Source organism: Ptiloglossa arizonensis, chromosome 1 (assembly GCF_051014685.1).
Source record: "Ptiloglossa arizonensis isolate GNS036 chromosome 1, iyPtiAriz1_principal, whole genome shotgun sequence".
In the NCBI taxonomy this organism is placed as follows: domain Eukaryota; kingdom Metazoa; phylum Arthropoda; class Insecta; order Hymenoptera; family Colletidae; genus Ptiloglossa; species Ptiloglossa arizonensis.
In genome coordinates, this window is record NC_135048.1 from 30,978,052 (window position 1) to 30,997,773 (window position 19,722).

Here is a 19,722-nt window from a genome sequence, read left to right on the forward strand (position 1 = left end):
GCACCACGAGACACACGAGCGTTTGTAAGAAAAAAATATTGAAAAAAGAAATCATACACGCGACACGCAGACGGACACGAACATATAGATAGGCAGCAGCAGCATACCACACACGTACACACGTACGCACATACATAGATACATGTATACATACATACGTACACATTCGTACACACGTACGTACATACATACGTACGTACGTACGTACGTACATACACACGAGACGCGAGCGAAGGAAATAATAAATTAATAAATCTGTAATTTAAGATGCGAGCGCGCGAACGAGAGCGAAAGAATCGACGTATAAGAAACGACCGTATGCGAGACATGGTGAGATTGCGTGCGTTGTATGCGTGTGCGTGTGCGTGCGAGCACGAGAGTGACGAGAGTGCGAAAGGTAGCTTGCAAAGGAGAAACATTAGAGTTCCGTCTTTGAGTGTTGGAGAATGTTCATTTGTAATTGTTTAAATCTAACGAGAAATGTACTGTAAAACTATAAGTACTATAGGCACTAAAAATATATCATTTGTTGACATGAAAAAATAAAAAAAACCCGAGTGACGTAACGACTTTGTCCGCTGCACGTTGTCGCGACGGATGGATGGAGATATCGTCGTTCATTTTTCCGCTCTCGTAACCGAACGGAACGGGAGAGATAAATAAAATTAATTACAGAGCGAAAACCCGAAACGTCCTATCCGAAAGGGCTGGTAAAGTTCTCGTTTCACGAGTCCGATCGAAGCAAGGGACGAGATATACCGACCCCGCTTTCAAGCCGACTTCGCTCGGTTCTGGCCGTATCGAGAGTCGGTTGGTCCACGTGAAACCTCTCTCGACGAGGTAAGTAGTAAACAACGCATCCTTCTCTACGTGGAACACAAGCGACGTCGATGGCCGGTGCAGGGCGTGGGCAACGTGGGTTGAACACCAGCCGCCTCGACTGTTGAAAATAATCGTCAGACGGGTTTTACATGAAAAATCTATTTATGACGCACGTGTTTTTATGTACAGCGATAAGAATATAAAGTGCGCGTCACCGCTACTCTTTTTTTAACCGAACGTAAACGTCGACATTATCACGCCTCGCGAACCCAGTCGCACACACTAACCGTAGACCCTGCGGTTTTCGTCGTCGCGGTGTGCCACACCGCTTCTCCTCGAATTTTACACGAGCTTGGTGTCCGTTTAAAAATATAAATTTCTCGAACATTTGCCTCGAGGGACAACGTTGCTCCCCGAGCGAGAAAAAAAAGAATAAAAAGAGGAGAGACGATTTCGTCCGCTGGCCTCGATAAATGTTCGCGGGACGAGAAACGCAAGAAATAAATAACAATGGTATAAATTAAAAAAAAAAGAACAAGGTACGGAACAATCGAGAGTTCGTTTATCGCTCGGGTCGTTACATCCGTCGCTATTGGTGTTAATGTTGTTGGGTGGTCTGATTGAGGGCACCTTCGATCTTCGGTTTGGTCTCCGGTGGCGGCGATGGTTGCTTCTGCTTCGCGTCCTCCTCGTTTTCCTTCACCGGTGGTGGCGGTAACGCGTTCAGTAAGCCTTGCATAAAAGTCGCTCGTTGTACGGTGTATTGCAATTTCGTCCCGACCGTGAAAGACGTCCTCTCTTTCGATTATGAACGAAATAGTAAAAAAAAAGAAAGAAAAAACGAAAAAAAAAAGAAAAAAAAAATTGAGACCAGAGCGTTGCTACGCGTGCTAGACACATCGACGTTGCTACTCACCGACCGTCTCTCCTTTAAGCGATGCACCTGCAACGATAAAGAAAAACGATGTCACCCTGGTTACAGGTATTCGATACACCTCGCGCATGTTGCAACTCGAGAAACGAGTTGCTGTTAACTCCCTCAGCGATATCTTAACACGGACAGATCGTCACTAACCGTTGCCGCGATACTTGTTCAGCTGCTGATAGACCTGCTTCATCCTCTCGATGTTGATCCGTGAACTCTTGCCGTGATTCACCATCGGTAACGAGTAGTCCTGGCCGATGATACATTTGGCGGCACGTTGCACGCTGAGAGGCGCGTTCCACGGTTCGTGGATGAACCTCGTCGGGAAGTTCTTCAAGACCGGCAAGTACCGTCTGGCGCCAGAATAGAATACAAAGGAAAAAAACGAAAACGAAATCGTCGGTTTTTATTCGGTGTCGGTGTACGCGACTCGGGTCATTGAGCTCGCCGAGCGACTATAGCGCAGGGTGATTCTCCCGCCAATGGACTCGAAGACCCGCGGTCACCTGTGAGTCTCGTTTTTCGTTCACGAACGTTTCACAAACGTAGCAATCTCTTGTCGATGACGCGAGGGTCATCTACCACTTCGTACGAGCACAGGATCATCGTTGAGAGTTTCAAGCGTCTTCGAGTCCATCGATGAAAGAATCGTCCTGCGACTCGACCCTCGAATGGCGTCGTGTGGACTTTTCTACGCGAACGCGTACTACTCGGAGCTGAAAAGAAGACGAGATCGAGGAATGCGGGTTTGATACGGGCAAGTATACCTCTACTAAGCGTTGCTGGAAAGATGATCAGTGGGGCGGCACAAAGGCAAGAATACCTCGCTGACTCCGCCTAAACCCCCACCTTCAACCCTCCCCCACTACCGTTCGCTTACCACTGCTTCGCTTTGCCCCCACGCGTCACCTTCCCCCTCTTTGTCGGTCGACGCGATTGGTAGTGGGAGAGAACCACTTCGACCAATAATACACCACGACTAAGACCACGGGTGCGTACAGGCGTGACTGATCTGTTACGACCAATCGTAACCGCGTTTCTTCCATTCGTCATCTTTCCAAAAACGCATAGTATCGTTGCGTCGAGTGGTCATTTCGATAGTACGATCAACTTTCCTTAATTTTGGACTACTGTCGATTCTTAGGATTTGTCAGTGTTTTTGAGAGTTACGACACGGAAATGTCTACCTTCACCAAGCTTCAGATAGAACGAAACATTGTGTTCGTCTTTCTCACTGACAGGTTGCACATCTTCTTTCTTCTTACGCGAGTGTCTTTGTTTAAAAGTAGGCAAGGACGAAAAAGAAAACGCAACTTCCCATTTTGGCGAAGTCTCGACTTCAGAGAAGCAAAAGTTAGGGCGAGGTGACTGTATTAGATTGTTGCGCGTCATCGGGGTGCAAAATAATTCGAAAGACCCGGCGACTTTGGAAATTCGTTTATCGGCGATGTATTTGCAAACTGGCCGATTTTCCGGTACATTTGGCTCGCAAGTTTGGTACGACCGAGGATAATTCCAAAAGAAACTATCAGGGGTTAATCCTGCATACTCCTTAACCACCAATCCTCCACTTTGTCACTCCTTTGAATCTACTGGATTATATTTTTATTTGTAAATAATAGTTTCAACGAGTCTACGGTCGTCGATAGCTTCTTTAAGAATTCTTCAATTTATTTGCAACAATCTGCCGCGGTAATACTCGCTAATATCATCGCGGAGCAAGTGACGTTCCAGAACTTGTCTCGAGCTCGAATCTGCAGCCCCTCGACAAAGGGAGAGAATATATCTAGCGAAAAAAAGCGAGAAAGGAGTAGAAATAATAAAGGGATAGTCCAACTCGAGCATTTCGAAGGAACGCTGCATGCACCACGATTAATCGTCCAATTAAAATAAAAAAAATTAGAATTCTTTTCTTTTTTATCGCTCTATCCTCGTAATAATGGTATCACTGGATCGACGAGGTTCTCTCGAACGAAACGAGTCCAAACGCGACGTAAATCGGATGAATATTATTCGTAATGAATTTTAATACGCCGAATAGCGAAAATAATTGAGCGGTGGTAAAATTCTCCAATTTATCCCGTGTTTGGGCTCATTCCGATCGGGAGAACCTCGCCGATCCGTCGGCCAAGATCATTGCAAAGATGAAGCGAAAAATGTGGAAATTTTCTTCATTTTTGTAATCGAACGATCCGAATTTTTGTGTACCGAGTTCGATCGTCGCTACTTGTCACGCTACTCCTTTCTCGTTTACTCTTGCTGTAACTATTCACCGTCTTTGTTCGTATGTAGCGCGAAAATGTGAGGTTAGGTCGTTGAAATTCAAACGAGACAGCTCTATTGAAATTTAAACGAGCATTACTCCATTCGTGTAGTGAGAGCGAACGAGGAACCCCCCTTGCCCCTGTATCGTCCCACTCGCGTTCTTTCCATGTCTGAATAGTACTTTGATGTTCGTTACGAGCCTCGAGCGAAAGATTTGAAGTATCAGCCTCGTCGCACACCTTTAAACGAGCATAAATTTTTCTGATACACATTGGTGTCGATTTTAACACCTAGAAACCATAGAAATTCTGTTTATTATTTATTTTTTTACTATACGTCGATTTTTTCCTATTCGTTGAACTTTAACGTCCTTTTTTATTGCTCCAAAGGAGCGTGCAATAATATTAGATTGTTCGAAAAGTCATTTCGTTTGTTTTTTTTGGTGAAAACGAAATACAATTTTTTTAAACTGTATAAACATTTTATTAAATTATATATTCTCCATTTTGAAAAACGAAATCACTTTCCTAACAATATTTTATAACCACCTAAGAATGGAAACGAAGAAAACGTGGCTCCGTCCACGTCATCTCTGTACGCAAAATGTCACGACACCGTTCGAGGGTGAAACGAAACAGTTATAGAATCCGTGCTGGTTCGCGAATAGATCAATGTTACCTGATATAATCGCCATTCGGGTCCGCCTTCCTGCCGAACCTCACCGGACAGTAACAATGGAAGAATTGTTGGAAAAAGGAACTGCACGATAACCACATCCACATCCCCGCGTTCACCGACCAGTCAGCGTCCAGCAGGAGCTCGTCGAATACCTTGAGAACAATTAATCGCGTCCTTTTACAAGTTTACGATCGTCCCTGGTTTCTTCGTTGGCTCGTAAATATACACACTGTGACTTTCCAGGTGCACAGGATGCGTTCCATCGCGAAAACAGGAACGCTAACCCGTCCCCTAACCGCGACAATACCATTCGAGTAGCTTCAAAGGGATTCGAGTAGCTTCGAAGGGCTTCGAGTAGCTTCGAAAGGCTTCGAGGAGCACGAGGAAGATTATTTTCAGAGGGACGCGCATGATATGACCTCTGCGCGACCTTGGACTCGAAAGTTTTACAGGGAACAACGGTAAACGGAATGAATAGTTTTTGGACGGGGAAGAATTAGTTTCAGAGTCCTCAAGATGGCGGTTGTTCTTAAATCGTGGGAATCGTATACGGTAGACTCCCTACCGCTTAACCGGAGCTTATTGGGTCAGAATTCAGCTCGAATTGACCGGTTAATCCGAAAGTGGAAACGATAATACGGAATATAATACTTGGACAATTAGTACGATGGAAGGTAAGGTTAACGAGAGTTCCGGGAAAGAGAATTATGTGGACAAATGTAGACCAATGTGACGAAAAGTTAATCCGAAAATATAAATGATAATAGGGAATATAATACTTGGAAAATTAGTACGATGGAAGGTAAGGTTAACGAGAGGTCCAAGAAAGGCAACTATGTATACAACTATATACTATATACAAATGAAGACCGATGTGACGAAAAGTTAATCCGAAAATATAAATGATAATAGGGAATATAATACTTGGAAAATTAGTACGATGGAAGGTAAGGTTAACGAGAGGTTCGAGGAAGATAACTAATAGTATGTATAACAAATGAAGACCAATGTGACGAAAAGTGAACCCTTTGGACTCGAGAGGGGATCCTCGTTCGCCACCTAATTCACTGTACTATTATCGATCCGGGAATTCTTGGTGGTTTGGAATTCAAATATTACGTTCTCGTAGAGCGTAAACGCGTGTACACGAAGTATATAAAAATGTTCCATTCCGGATTAATTTTACGACTTGGAGGATTTTCTCGAGGCGTCGGTTTCCGGTAGCGAAGAAGCCTCGAGTGCAAAGGGTTAATCCGAAAATATAAACGATAATACGAAATCCAACACTTGGAAAATTAATACGATGGAAGATAAGGTTAACGAGAGGTCCGAGAAAGGGAACCATCTATACAAATGAAGACCAATAACAAAAAGTTCAAACAGGACCGAATAATCGACACTTCCGTTGTCCTCTTTTCTCCTCGCGCGTGCTTGGTAACCGGCACGAAACAACGACGCGCGTAATATTCTCCTCTACGCGACCTTGGATCCTAAATTTTTTAAAGAAACTGTAGCACAAGAAAGACTCCACGTATTTTACAGAACGTTAAAAGGACTGTAGAACGATCGATCCAATGACGAGAACGCGGAAAAACACGAAGGAAGAGGGTAGGGATGGATCGAGGGAAGGGAGGACAAACGATCTCGTTCGACCGGTCGCATCGCGAGCATCGACGGTTCTCGTTGGTTCTTCGAACGTTGATCGAAATGCCACTGCACACGACTCGACATTTTACCTTCATTCCTTCCTCCCAGGAGATCCAAAGGTCGCCTCTGGTCAAGAAACAAGCGACCGCGTGTCTGGCCAAGTGATGAATCCATCCCTCCTCCCTGAGCTGCGTCATGATCGCATCGATCCACGGAAATCCCGTTTGGCCCTGTTCGACAAACACCTTTCGTCTCGTTTCGTATAGAGCACGATAGGAGAGCGCGTCCCCCACTCGAGAACGTGTGTTGGTCGTCGTGCTTTCGCGGCGAACAACGAACGAGAATCTCGGTCCGAGAAGCTCGACCAACGAAACGATCTCTCGTCGACGCAAATATGTTCAATTCACTCACGTTTGCCCACTTGGCGAGCGCCTCGACGTTCTTGTCCCAAGGTATCTGCACGCAAATCGGATTGCCCTGCATCCGATCGAAATTCGGATTCTTCGTGGCGGCGCAATAAAAGAACTCGCGCCACAGAAGCTGACCGTGCAGAGACAGCGGGGGCACGGCTTTCTTTATCTACGATGAGAAAGTTTCTTTTTTTCTTTTTCAAACGATCTTCGCACAATTCCGAGCAACGTAGAAACTTGGCGCGAAAATTGGGGGGAAAATTGGCGCGAAAATGTTCACAACATTCCAAGTAATGTAGAAACGGTAGCGCGAAATTTGACGCGAAAATGTTCACAGAATTCCAAGCAACGTAGAAACGGTAACGCGAAAATGTTTACAGATATCCAAGCAACGTAGAAACGGTAGCCTGAAATTTAGCGCGAAAATATTCACAAAATTCCAAGCAACGTAGAAACGGCGGCGCGAAAATTGGCGCGAAAATGTTCATAACATTCCAAGTAACGTAGAAACGGTAGCGCAAAATTTGACGCGAAAATGTTCACAGAATTACAAGCAACGTAGAAACGGTAACGCGAAAATGTTTACAGATATCCAAGCAACGTAGAAACGGTAGCCTGAAATTTAGCGCGAAAATATTCACAAAATTCCAAGCAACGTAGAAACGGCGGCGCGAAAATTGGCGGGAAAATTGGCGCGAAAATGTTCATAACATTCCAAGTAACGTAGAAACGGTAGCGCAAAATTTGACGCGAAAATGTTCACAGAATTACAAGCAACGTAGAAACGGTAACGCGAAAATGTTTACAGATATCCAAGCAACGTAGAAACGGTAGCCTGAAATTTAGCGCGAAAATATTCACAAAATTCCAAGCAACGTAGAAACGGCGGCGCGAAAATTGGCGCGAAAATGTTCATAACATTCCAAGTAACGTAGAAACGGTAGCGCGAAATTTGACGCGAAAATGTTCACAGAATTCCAAGCAACGTAGAAACGGTAACGCGAAAATGTTTACAGATATCCAAGCAACGTAGAAACGGTAGCCTGAAATTTAGCGTGAAAATATTCACAAAATTCCAAGCAACGTAGAAACGGCGGCGCGAAAATTGGCGGGAAAATTGGCGCGAAAATGTTCATAACATTCCAAGTAACGTAGAAACGGTAGCGCGAAATTTGACGCGAAAATGTTCACAGAATTCCAAGCAACGTAGAAACGGTAACGCGAAAATGTTTACAGAAATCCAAGCAACGTAGAAACGGTAGCCTGAAATTTAGCGCGAAAATATTCACAAAATTCTAAGCAATGTAGAAACGGCGGCGCGAAAATTGGCGGGAAAATTGAAAACATTGGATAGCTCGAATCTACCGTGAAACCAACGAATTGATCTTTGGGAAGACTTTCATCTTTCAACGCGTAGTGGAAGTCCCCTAAGAGCTTTGAAAAAAATACAGGTTTTGTAAATTATGCGAGAACTGTTCCAACGAAACTTGGCGCGAAAAATAAAAATATTGGATAGCTCGAATCTACCGTGAAACCAACGAATTGATCTTTGGAAAGACTTTCATCTTTGGACGCGTAGTGGATGTCCCTTAAGAGCTTTGAAAACAATGCAAGTTTTGTAAATTATGCGAAAAGTGTTTCCAAATTTTATTTACAACGTAATATCGTAACTTGTTGGGTTCTTCGCAAAATTCCAAGCAATGTAGAAACGGTAGCGCGAAATTTGGCGGGAAAAATGAAAACATTGGATAGCTCGAATCTACCGTGAGACCAACGAGTTTCATTTTTGACGCGTAGTGGAAGTCTTCTAAGAGCTTTGAAAAGAATACAGGTTTTGTAAATTATGCGAGAACTCTTCCCAAATTTTACTCAAAACGTAATACCGTAACCTGTTGGATTCTTTTTCTCTATCGTTATTGTAATATTGCTTTTACAGCTGAACAATGCACCGAGAGGACCACTGACTGAAGAACAAGTATACAGGGTGTACCGTTTAAACGGGAATAATTAAATGTCTCCGTTATTTACATGGAAGTATTCTTCGGGACAGAATTGCACCTTTTAAAAATACACGTGTAAAGTGATTTTTGTTACTTTTCCAAGACCATATTTTCGTTTAGGAGAATTCAAGACCATCGATCTCGGTTTTTAAACGTCACCCAATTTTTTCGATATCCTTGCAAAACGTAAGAAAACAATGATCCAATGACTTTAGAAACCATACTGTTCCAACTATTCGATCTCGAGTTCTCTAATTAAATCACAACTAACGGAGATATTCAAGTGTTTCTATCGGGTTGTTCGGAAAGTCACTTCGTTTTCCAAAATTGAGGATACATAATTTAATAAAACGTTTATACGCTCTAAAAAAAAAATCTTGTTTCATTTTCACCCAAAAAAAAAAAAAAAAAACGAAATGACTTTCCGAACAACCCAATATTTAAACGGTCCACTCTGTACTCTCAAAACAATAACATCCCAGAGAAGAAAGGCTACCGTAACTGTGCTAGTAGGGTGATATTCTTTACAATAATAAAACTAATCGCTCTACCCACATTGAACCTCCTTTACTCGAACACGAAGAGAATTTAACAATTTCTTCCTCGATAGAACAAAACTATCACCCTCCCGAGTAACATACTTCGTCTATTCGAACTAAAACGATGAAAATTTACCAATTTGTCCGACACCTGGTACGTCTCCCTATTAGTTAAATCGCAGAAGGCCTCGCTGCGCCCCCGAATCAAAGTGAACCTTACGTAAAAGTTTCCAAAGCGTCGCGGGGATTCGTTTCCGGAAATGGTTGTCACGGGGTTCGGTTCAGCCAAGCCCGGATGATCTAACCCCTAAGGAAAATTCGGGAGCGTTCGTGTCGTAAACGAGGAACCATGACTCGAGCCGTGGTGTGTTCCGTGAGTTGTCCCGCGAACAAAGCGGTAGGCGCGGTGGTTTCCCTTTTGAAAAGGAGCAACGCGAATATAACGACGCGAGACCTATTTAACGGATTTCCCGCGACGATTCAGCGTTTTCTATAATGCCAGGCCGGGCGTCACGCGATTCGGGACATTGTACCTTTTTGTAGAGATCGGTGAGCTGGTAATAAAAGAGTCGGGTGCTCAAGCATCCGAACCGTAAGTAGGGCGAGAGACCCGTTTGACTGGGCAACAAGGATTGCGGAGTCATTTTCGGCCTGCCGAAACTGGCCACCCAGGCCTTCCTCTCGAGGTGACGACCCAGTCGTGCCAAGGCTTCGCTCTCACCCCCGACCCACACGGGGGGTCGAAGCCCCTCTGTGTCGAAGCCTGTCAACAATCGGAATAACTTATTCTTCCTTAGAGATTCTCTAGCTTCCGCTGTGTACACGGTGCCCGCGTTTAATTTACTTTAACCATTTCGTCGCGCGTCGATACACCGGAACGCGTAACACCGTGCCGAATGTGTACGTATCGGACGAGTGTACTAGTTTACGACTGAGAATCGATCTTTCAGAAGAAACGAAGTAACGGGAAGTGCGAGTACGCGGCACGTAGTTCACGTTTTTAGAATATCGTTACATATTTTCTTGGTAACTTTCCATTAAATCGGTTACTCCTTTCGAGTGTAACTCGATTGTAAAGCGTGGCACGGTTGTGGCAGTTTTGAACGGTTTTTTTTTTTTTTTTATTTGGAATATCGTCGACTGTCGTACGAGTCTTTCAATTCGAAGTGTCGAGCTGAAATACGTGGTAATATGTTACATAGTTGATATTACTTCTCGATGAATTTGCAACTTTTCGATTATAATAGATAAATTGAAGCTTATAGATGAATAGATGATTGGGGGAAACCCACAATCCCACTCGTCACGTTCGCGTGAGTTCCTTGTGTTGGAACAGATTGTACTGTTCGTTTGCGAGAAGAACGCTAACGAGTGTCTACATTCCCCCTCCGCGGTCTACGGCTCCGCTACCATTGGACGTATTGTCGCTATTGGCCGAGGACAGTGACGAAGCGCCAATAGCGACAATGCGCGCGATGGTGGGGGGTGCCAGTAAGGCGGTGACGAAATCGGCAGCGGCCAATAGCGACAGTGCGCGCGATGGTGGGGAGTGCTAGTAGGGCGGTGACGAAATCGGCAGCGGCCAATAGCGACAATGCGTGCGCCTGGGAGGGAGCTAGTAGACCGTGAACTAAAGTGAGGACGTAGACACTCGTTAGTTTCCTTCTCGCGGACAGACAGTAGACCATCCAACGAGGGAATCGTCACCACGATCGACGATCGAAACTTCCGCACGATTTGTTCAATTAAAAATCTACGAAACCGTTAATCTAGGAGATGGTACCGCGTATAAAGGTTACGTACGCTTCGAACGACCCGGATCGGTATCGTAAACAGCTTCCAAGGGAATCTATTTACTCGAATAACGTATTAAAAAGTGATACATCTTCGTCGATTCGCCTTGTACAACGTGTATCGATCCACGTGGAAATTTCTGGGTGTTCGAGCGAACGAATTTTTCAAAGATCTGCCTGCATAATGGAATCGAGACCGTGCTTAGACACTTCGGTACCCGGAGCAACAGTATCATCGCGAGGAACAAATTTTCGTTCCCGAATTATTTTCGGAGAAGAAACCAACGTAAAGGTAAATAATGTACGCCGACTATACGGACGTAAGTGTCGAAACAGTTGATTCAATTTTGTTACTTTCAACATTGGTGCGCAGGGACACGTGTCCCTACCTTCTCGCGACCCTGTCACGCCCAATTATCGTTCCGCGGCGTTTGATGGTAAGAGCGTACAAAAAGGATCTCCTCGAAAAGGGGCTCTGTTTGGCCAAGAGTCGGTGTACTTCGCACGGATTTACCAAGTTCTTCGAGCGTCGGGACGCCGTAATGGTCGTCGTGGTCCTCCTTCAAAGGGGTGTAGGCCGAACCCACGCAGGAGGAAATGACGGTCGACACCGGTGGTTCCGGCGGGTCCATACTGGCAACGACATTTTGAAATTGATGATACGTCAACGGTGGCTTCCCTCCGTTTTTCTCGATGATCCTGAAACACGTAACGATGGAGCTGCGGTTGCTTCGGAGCCCCGATCGATCGCCATCGCCGATGGTTCGTTGCAACGAATGTAACGGGCATGGCGATTCCACGGTCACTCGAACGGAAGAAGAGTTCGCGGGGGGGATGTTGCTTCTCAACGGGAAACGTTTCGCGTCGTCTCGACTCGCTCTCGTGCTTCTATCTCCGCGAGAGAAAAAAAAAGAAAAAGAAAAAAGGAGAGCAAATTGAACGCGAGGGGTCATCGAGACCGTCTAAGAGGCCACGCTCGTCGGGAACATCGAGGGGAAAGCAAACTCGGAGGTAAATTCGACGTTGATTGGGCAAACTTGCTGTGGACTCACTCGTCCAACTTGTAGAGAGTATGCGAGACCCTTTGGACCACCGAGATACCAAGCTCCTTACAGAGTGTCGAGATGTTATGGTCCCGGACGCGGCCGAATGGCTCTGGATCCTCCTCAAAGGTCAGGTTCGTCGTACCCCATTCTTTGAACAGTTTCGGCAAAGCCTCCGCCGGTTGTCCGCGTATCACGAACAGTCTGGAATTCAGTTTCCTCAAGGAACAGTCGAGGTCCTCCAAACATTGCAACAGGAACCTGTCGAAGATACGATCGATAGGGAGATTGGATCACGGAACGAGGAATAATGTGTCGAAAAATGTGTACAGCTGGGCCAATAGGTGGCGTTGTTTCTCGCTTACTCGCGTTAGGAAGACGGTGTCGAATATACCGACGAATAGGGAGACAGAACGGAGTCTCCGCCCACTGAGGGCAGATCTTTCGTGATCGCGCACGTACTATACCGAGTTGAGAAGAAGACGAGCTGAACGACATAGGTGCAAGAGAGGTATCTCGCTCGCTCCGCCTACTTAGGCGACACGACTAAGTAGCATTAATAGACGCAACACCATTTTGACCAATTGTATCCTACAACGAAATTACAACTCGTTTTCTTTCCAGCTCTGAACAGATCTCTGAACTAGAGTGGGATGTAAACACTCGTTGGCCTTCTTCTCGCGGATGGACAGTACTGTCAGTCTTACTCCTTCGTTCTGATGAGAAAAAGGTTAACGAGTGTTTACAACCTCGTTTCAATTTACGGTCAACTGTCCCCCCCCCCCCCCCCCTCCCACCGTTACACGCATTACTGCTATTGGCGAATTTCTTCGCCATCCTCGGCCAATAGCGACATTGTGCGCGATGGTAGGTGACCTAGTGAAGCTAGAGTGGTGATGTAAACACTCGACAGCCTTCTTCTCACTAACGGACAGTACATACGAACGCGATACTTGTCTCTGGCTCGATGGTAAGTGAGCTAGTGAAGCTAGAGTGGGGATATACGCACTCGTCAGCCTTCTTCTCACTAACGGACAGTACATACGAACGCGATACTTGTCTCTGGCTCGATGGTAAGTGAGCTAGTGAAGCTAGAGTGGGGATATACGCACTCGTCAGCCTTCTTCTCACTAACGGACAGTACATACGAACGCGATACTTGTCTCTGGCTCGATGGTAGGTGAGCTAGTGAAGCTAGAGTGGGGATATACGCACTCGTCAGCCTTCTTCTCACTAACGGACAGTACATACGGACGCGATACTTGCCTCTGGCTCGATTTCAGGAATGCAAGTGATTATCGGTGACTACTCACCTCCACTTATTGATGCCAACATTGGTACTTCCGGCGAACCACGGGTCCAGGACGAATACGCAACGGAACGTTGAAGCTCCGGCTAGGCTCTCTCTCAGCGACGGATTGTCGTGCAACCTGAGACCTTTACGAAACCAGTGAACCGTATGCTTCCCGCCATCGCCGCGTACAGCCGCTTCCGGATTTATTTCCCTATTACGGCCGCCCGTCATCTTCCCTTTCTCCCCCCGTTCTTCGGTCACCATTCGCTTCTTCTTCCAATTCTCTTCCGTCGTCCGCTCCCTCTTCACCTACCCCTGTCTACTCTTAACCACGGACTCTCTCTCTCTCTCTCTCTCTCTCTCTCTCGATGTAGTCACGATGGTCGTTCAATTTAGGGAGCGCATTTTTGAACGATCGATCGGCTCCCTCTCGGTTCTCCCTCTTCGCGCTAGTTTTTTCCCTATCGACTTCTTCTCTTCGCCTAACTCGCTCCCCGAATGGGAGGACCACTCGATGGCTACGTCTCTTCGTGGATTCCAGCCGTATCACGACCTTGGACGAACGGTATCCTTCAGCCTCCGAGTACCGTCATCCTGACGAATCGATTCTGCCGTGCGGCGAGCCGTCTTTTTTAGGTCATCAAGGTCGGGAACCGAGCTCGATCGATCTACTGGTCTCTCGATTGAATCTTTTCGCTGGTTATGGAAAAGAAATAATCTCGTGTCTCTACGGTGGATCCGTCGGTCGTCGGTTCATTACGTAGTGCGCGGCTACATCCTCCTCGTGGCGGCGGCGGCGGTAACCGCGAGATACTGATATCTCGTTAAGATGTCGGGACGCGCGGGAAACGATTCGCGTTCTACGAACAGAATAGAAATCCTTTCGATTCGACACGAAACATCGCGTGCCGGACAGAGGACAAAAATCTAGCTAACAATTTCGAACAACGAACGGAGAATCAGATCGACAACTTTAACGGGTCCTTTGTACGGGACAGATTACCATCTCGTACGTAATATATTTCATTCTGAAGTGGTGCAGGTAACGCGAATGAGAGTCTATCGGACAAATATTCCGAACAAATAATCGCACAGTGTTTTTTGTCATCGTCTATTAGGTATTGGAATAAAATATCGTTGACCGTCTCTGATGCCGGAACGATAAGTCAAGGGCCAATGTCTAACAAGGGAAAGACCCAAACTGACCCCCGTTCGGTTGCAACGAGCTCTCGTAGGATGATAGCACAGAGGTTTCTAACGATACGTATGAAATATTAAACGTAGACACTCGACAGTTTTAAAAATATAAATATTTAAAGTTACGCGCCTCTTGGTGCGCTTATACTACTTGTAGTATCTATATCAAGAGATCCGTAACTTTAATGGATTGTATCTATGAAACTATCGCGTATCTACGTCTAATACTCCAAATATACCGTTAACAGACTGTATGCTACTATCGTACAAAGGCTCGTTAAAATCAAAGACGGACAGTCAGCGCCCTTCCCTCATAAGTGTTTATCGACGCAAGGCCCACTACGAGGGCTGACATTTTTCTGGAAATTCTACTGCGCGCGTTACGTCAAGGTCGTCTATTCGGTTTTCAAGGCTGAAAATTGAATTTTTTCCTATTTCGAAATTTGTATATATACTTACTCACATTCGCGGGAATTTTTTCCAGTATAAATTTCAAATGAAAATCTGTGCGTTTCTTTTCGTCTACGTTTCAAAAGTACATTTTTTTATCGTCCCGTATCGGGAAAAATTCAAAAATCCAATTTCGCAGTGTTCGCTTGTAGTCTCGACGAACTAGTGCCGGTTGAATTTCAATTTTTTGTCGAGAAACGAGTTTCAAGAATATTCAATGTTAAAGAAGGTCGTGAAAAATCATTTCCCCGCTGTAAATGATTTCTCCGTAAAGTTTCGTTTTGGAAATAAGGGACGGAATGTCGTTGGTTAATCGATGCGATTTTAAAAGAGGATACGTATTTATACAAATTTGAGGAAGAATAACAGGGAATCGCGTACGCGTTGCGCGATGTAAGATTCCGGCTGTTACTCGAGAGAACAATATCTCGATTCTGTTTATTTCCTCCACTGTACGCGATTTCGAAGGGTCGTTAAAAGTGTGCGCGAACATCGCGAAATAAAACGCGTCGACGACAGGACACGAAGCAAATAATACGGTTCGGGATACGATTTTTATTTTCGTCCAACTTCGTTAGCTGCAGATTAATTCCAGGTCGAATCACGTAACTACCGTTCACTCCCTATCATGCCCGAATATAGACGCGTGTTACATAATTATAATGTCTACGTTTCTCGAAACGGCAGGTTTCGAGCTAACAGGTCAGCATCTTCGGCAACGTTTCCGCGTGTGAAACGATCGTTTCGTGCACACCCGTGCATCTCTTACGCGAACTGTACAACGTTTCTAACCTCGCATCGTTTCTGCTCGAAACGCTCGATTCGCGGAGAAAAAAACGATCGTTTAAATTTCCCGCCGGCGCTGACTCGCGGAGCGTCAATCAGCCGCGCCACCGATATGTCGTGCCTTCGCAATGATCCTGTGAAACGGCAAGAAAGAGAGAACTGAACGCGATCGTTCGATCGAACATGCAGCTCTTCGCACGCGACTCCTAAATCCCTTTACGCCCTCCTCTTTCCCCTTGAATTTCGATCCCAAGTGCGAACAGGGTCGCGGAGTTCGCGTCGCGAGTTGGCCGCTTGTTTACTTAACCTAGTATTTATGCAGTATGCACGCTTCACTGGCCTGTATCTCGAGTATAATTCGTAGCGACGACGGTGATCGAGTTCACGATTATTCAAAGAATATACGTTTGGACCTAGCTGCTCCGTGGAAATGGAAAAAAAATAATTACCGGTGAGTACGCGAAAATCATGTAAACAAATTATTCTCGGTGAAACCGTTGAACACGTTGAAACACGTTCGTAACGGAAACGCGACGATTCGACTGGGTAATTGACGACGAACCGACAAAAGTAATTTACGAGCCGCGTCTGAATCGGGTCTAGGTTAGAAAAATAATTGACCAGCTAAATAAGCTAGCTCGTGAATCAGACCGCAACGCGTTGCTTTTAGTACGCTGGATTTAGTTGAACGTTAAAAGATTCATCGGATTCGTGCTCGTTTGTGTTTCAACTAAACGTATCGCGGTACGATTCCGTTCTGTTCGTTTTATATGTATGAATACGGGTGAGGTCGTAAAAGATAAGTTTCCGCAATGTATTTAGTTTGTATATCTTATATTTGCATGTATTAATTCAAGAATCGTTTGAAACGTCATAAAACGCTCCGGCGCGGTCGATTGGAAACATTGGACTCACGTGCACCGACTCTTCGGTTATTCCAAAGGCCTCTACGATTTTTTTTTTTTTTCTTAAACGCGGAAGACTTTCACTGTATTCGGCGTAAACTGCATCCTTGTACCGATTGACAAATAAAAATTCAGTAAAGTAAAATCTAGTCTACACCGTGATTTGTTTGGTCCAGACCCAAGTCAGGTACACGTCCCCTCGAAAAATTTGAATTCTTGATCAAGGAATACATAATCCTCTTTTCCTCGGTACCCGCGAATTACTAGGTAGCTTATATGGGTAAACTAGCCGTATACGTGGAAAATGGCGATCGAGGACACGAGTACATTTCACACGAAACCGAAGTTCCTTTGTTTACGATAGTGGACGATTGGCAGAATGCACTTTACATTGGCGCGTCGCATATCTTTCTCGAGATCTTACACAGCTTACGGTACGATGATAAAAACCGGTAGCGTCAACAATACTGAGCAACATGTCGACAAGACGATATAGCTCCTCAATCCGAGAACCACGCATATTCAAAGTTTATTTCCGCGATATTTACGACCGTAACGATTTGTCCGAAGAGAAGTCTGAATTTTAGACGTTCAACGCGTTTCAAAGGAATAATGTCGATATATTACGGGTCGAACAACGGTGCACGATGATTGGAATGTCAATTAGTCGCACTACGATGCACGAATAATTGCGAAAACGAACAGAAACGACGTATGAACGCAAGCGCGACACGCTGACCCGCTAACATAATCGCTTTTCTTTCGATAGACCACGACGTAACTATTAGAACTCGATATCTCTTAATCGCTGTTCCGTCGATAAAACAGAGCGTTTCTCGTCCGGTACCGTCAAGTTAAACGAATCATTACGTTCCTTCAATTTTCCAACACGCTTCGATCGACTTGATCGATCTGCGTACCAGCTTTTTCGTTTCACCTTATACCGTGTAACGATTAACGAATATTTTCAAACAAAAATGTTCACTTACACGAATCGGTAAAATAGATTTTACCACTACAGTGCTATTATTTTTCTTGTTTCTTTAACCTTATGAAATACGAATCGACTAATTTTCGTTACGTATTTACTAATCGCTATACGATACGTGACTCTTCAAAATATTGGCGACATATAGGTGGAACGAGCGATTACACGACATAAACTATGCGTGTCACGTAAGCAGCTCTTGATAGATCGATGTGACTAAAGATCAATGGACAAGAGACAAGTGCTGGATATTTGTCGAACGAATTTCGTAACGAAGACAAAGCGATTGTTCGTTTAAATATTCGTCACCCACGTCTCCCGAAAGGAAAACTTTCTTTACAATGATTTACTCACGTGGTAACTTTATAAAATCTGCACTTCCTGTGATGTATCGTAACGTCGTCCTTTTCTTTTCGCTTCGAGTATTGAGCAACCTTGACAATAGCCTTATAGATTACCAAGATCCACGAAGATAAACTGTACGCGCCGATTAAAACGATTACTAATACACTACCTACGTAATTCCGTGCAATCCCGTCGACAAAGATCGGCAAGGACGTGTACTTTAAGACTCAGTCTCGAGTCGACATATTCGAAACTTTTACCGATTCCACCGAATTTGACAAAAAGATCGTCATTTACGGGTGCAAAGATAAGAATACTCGGGGACTGTTCGCAATTATTAATCTTATTAATAACGTTGCGAAGAAAATTATCGAAGAAAATTACCAACCGAGCAGAACGGCGCGTCGGTCGAGCCGACTTCGCGCCTATTTGCCAACAAATACTTACAATCGTGCGCGAGCACGGACATTCTATCTCAATACAATATACTGTTATGTTCTTTGACTACGACGCACCGGCAAGTTTATCGCGACTCGTTAAAGCAATCACAAACACATACGCGGGCACACGTATATACACTCGGTTCGATCATCCGCGAGAGTTTCACATCCGTTGAAATTCGTTGCACAATGATCACAGTACAGGTGGGATCGTCGTGTACCGTCGACGCGTATCAACCGTTCGTTTTTTCGGGAGAAGAAGACCGTTGGACTTCGCGATGGGAAAACACGACACGCAGAGGGAACGGTTACTCGCATATGCGAACGTACAACTTAAAAGCAAGCATAGAGCAGGAGAGGCAGCGTGTAAGAGCAAGGGGAGTTCGAGCCACGCCGAGTGCAACGTGACCGCGGCACCGCGAACCTTCCAATTGGCCAACTCGATCACGTGATCCCTTGGTCACGTTGCAACCGCCGTGGTCCTCTCCTGCCTGTCATATACGCTTCTCTCTTGCACTTGTTCCGCGTCGCTGTTGCCCCGCTATTGCTCTCTCGCTCGCTCTATTTATGTGTTCTGTTTTCCGTGTTTACTCACACGTCCCTTAAAGCTGTACGTGTGACAATAATCTACTATTTGCATCGTATCCATACCGGAGTGCCAAATCGACGGAATATTTGCTTTTCATTTAGCTGCAATCTATCACGTTTAAGTATTTGATTTCGTTCGAAGATTCTACAAAGCGCTACCACGTTATCCTATCGGAGGTGTTCTCGGAATATGGTGACAAAAATATACGCCTCGTAAGGCTGGAAGTAGAGCCAAGATCCCTGCGTGTATCGAACAACGGATAAAAACTTATGCAATGTTGCGTTCGCTTTCGTACTTACGCTCGTCCTTGACTGATTCGCAACTTTTAAGACGGTAAAACGAATCGTGTCAAGAGTTCACGACGGAATTACTTAATGGGAAATCAATTCGAAAAGTGTTTACCAACGTCAGTTAGGGGCGCATTATAATACGCACGATCCATCGCGAGTGTAGATGCAACGAGTCGAACGCTGTAACAGGGAAAGTACATCGTCTTATTATTTTGCCATTTTACGCGACCAGTGCAACAGTCTACACTAATGGTGTCGCAATTATTCTCGCCGACTCTCGTGCGAGGTGGTTTCGAACTGTAAACAGTACAGAGCT

The 19,722-nt window shown here is 45.1% G+C and overlaps 1 protein-coding gene and 1 long non-coding RNA gene across 5 annotated transcripts; one reads left to right on the forward strand and one right to left on the reverse strand.

Moving 5' to 3' along the window:
• Positions 1-424: 424 nt before the first annotated feature.
• Positions 425-19,326, reverse strand: Phr6-4 ((6-4)-photolyase). Of its 4 annotated transcripts, none has more exons than XM_076319691.1 (11): positions 18,097-19,326; positions 13,436-14,276; positions 12,132-12,383; positions 11,594-11,778; positions 9,820-10,049; positions 6,749-6,916; positions 6,427-6,567; positions 4,691-4,842; positions 1,898-2,100; positions 1,739-1,765; positions 425-1,620 (listed from the first exon to the last, which is right to left on the reverse strand). In XM_076319691.1, the coding sequence occupies exons 2-11, from the start codon at positions 13,678-13,680 to the stop codon at positions 1,421-1,423; spliced, it is 1,803 nt and encodes a 600-aa protein (XP_076175806.1). In that variant the 5' UTR covers positions 13,681-14,276; positions 18,097-19,326; the 3' UTR covers positions 425-1,420. The 4 variants fall into 4 exon arrangements, with proteins under 4 accessions (XP_076175806.1, XP_076175831.1, XP_076175822.1 ...); XM_076319716.1 differs by having other exon boundaries at positions 425-1,554; positions 18,097-19,013; XM_076319707.1 differs by lacking the exon at positions 18,097-19,326 and adding an exon at positions 15,077-18,049.
• LOC143151013 (uncharacterized) lies at positions 11,097-12,823 on the forward strand. Its single transcript, XR_012993219.1, has 2 exons — positions 11,097-11,371; positions 11,453-12,823. It is a non-coding gene; the product is annotated as an uncharacterized LOC143151013 (long non-coding RNA).
• Positions 19,327-19,722: the final 396 nt, after the last annotated feature.

What these genes read in the sequence shown, in the direction of transcription:
- Phr6-4 (XM_076319691.1), bottom strand. Translation starts at nt 13,680, where the DNA reads ATGGTGACCGAAGAACGGGGGGAGAAAGGGAAGATGACGGGCGGCCGT. An exon ending in CCTGGGAGGAAGGAATGAAG is followed by an intron (nt 4,843 to 6,426) that starts GTAAAATGTCGA and finishes ATTGTTCTCAAG; the next exon opens with GTATTCGACGAGCTCCTGCT. An exon ending in GCTTAAAGGAGAGACGGTCG is followed by an intron (nt 1,621 to 1,738) that starts GTGAGTAGCAAC and finishes CATAATCGAAAG; the next exon opens with AGAGGACGTCTTTCACGGTC.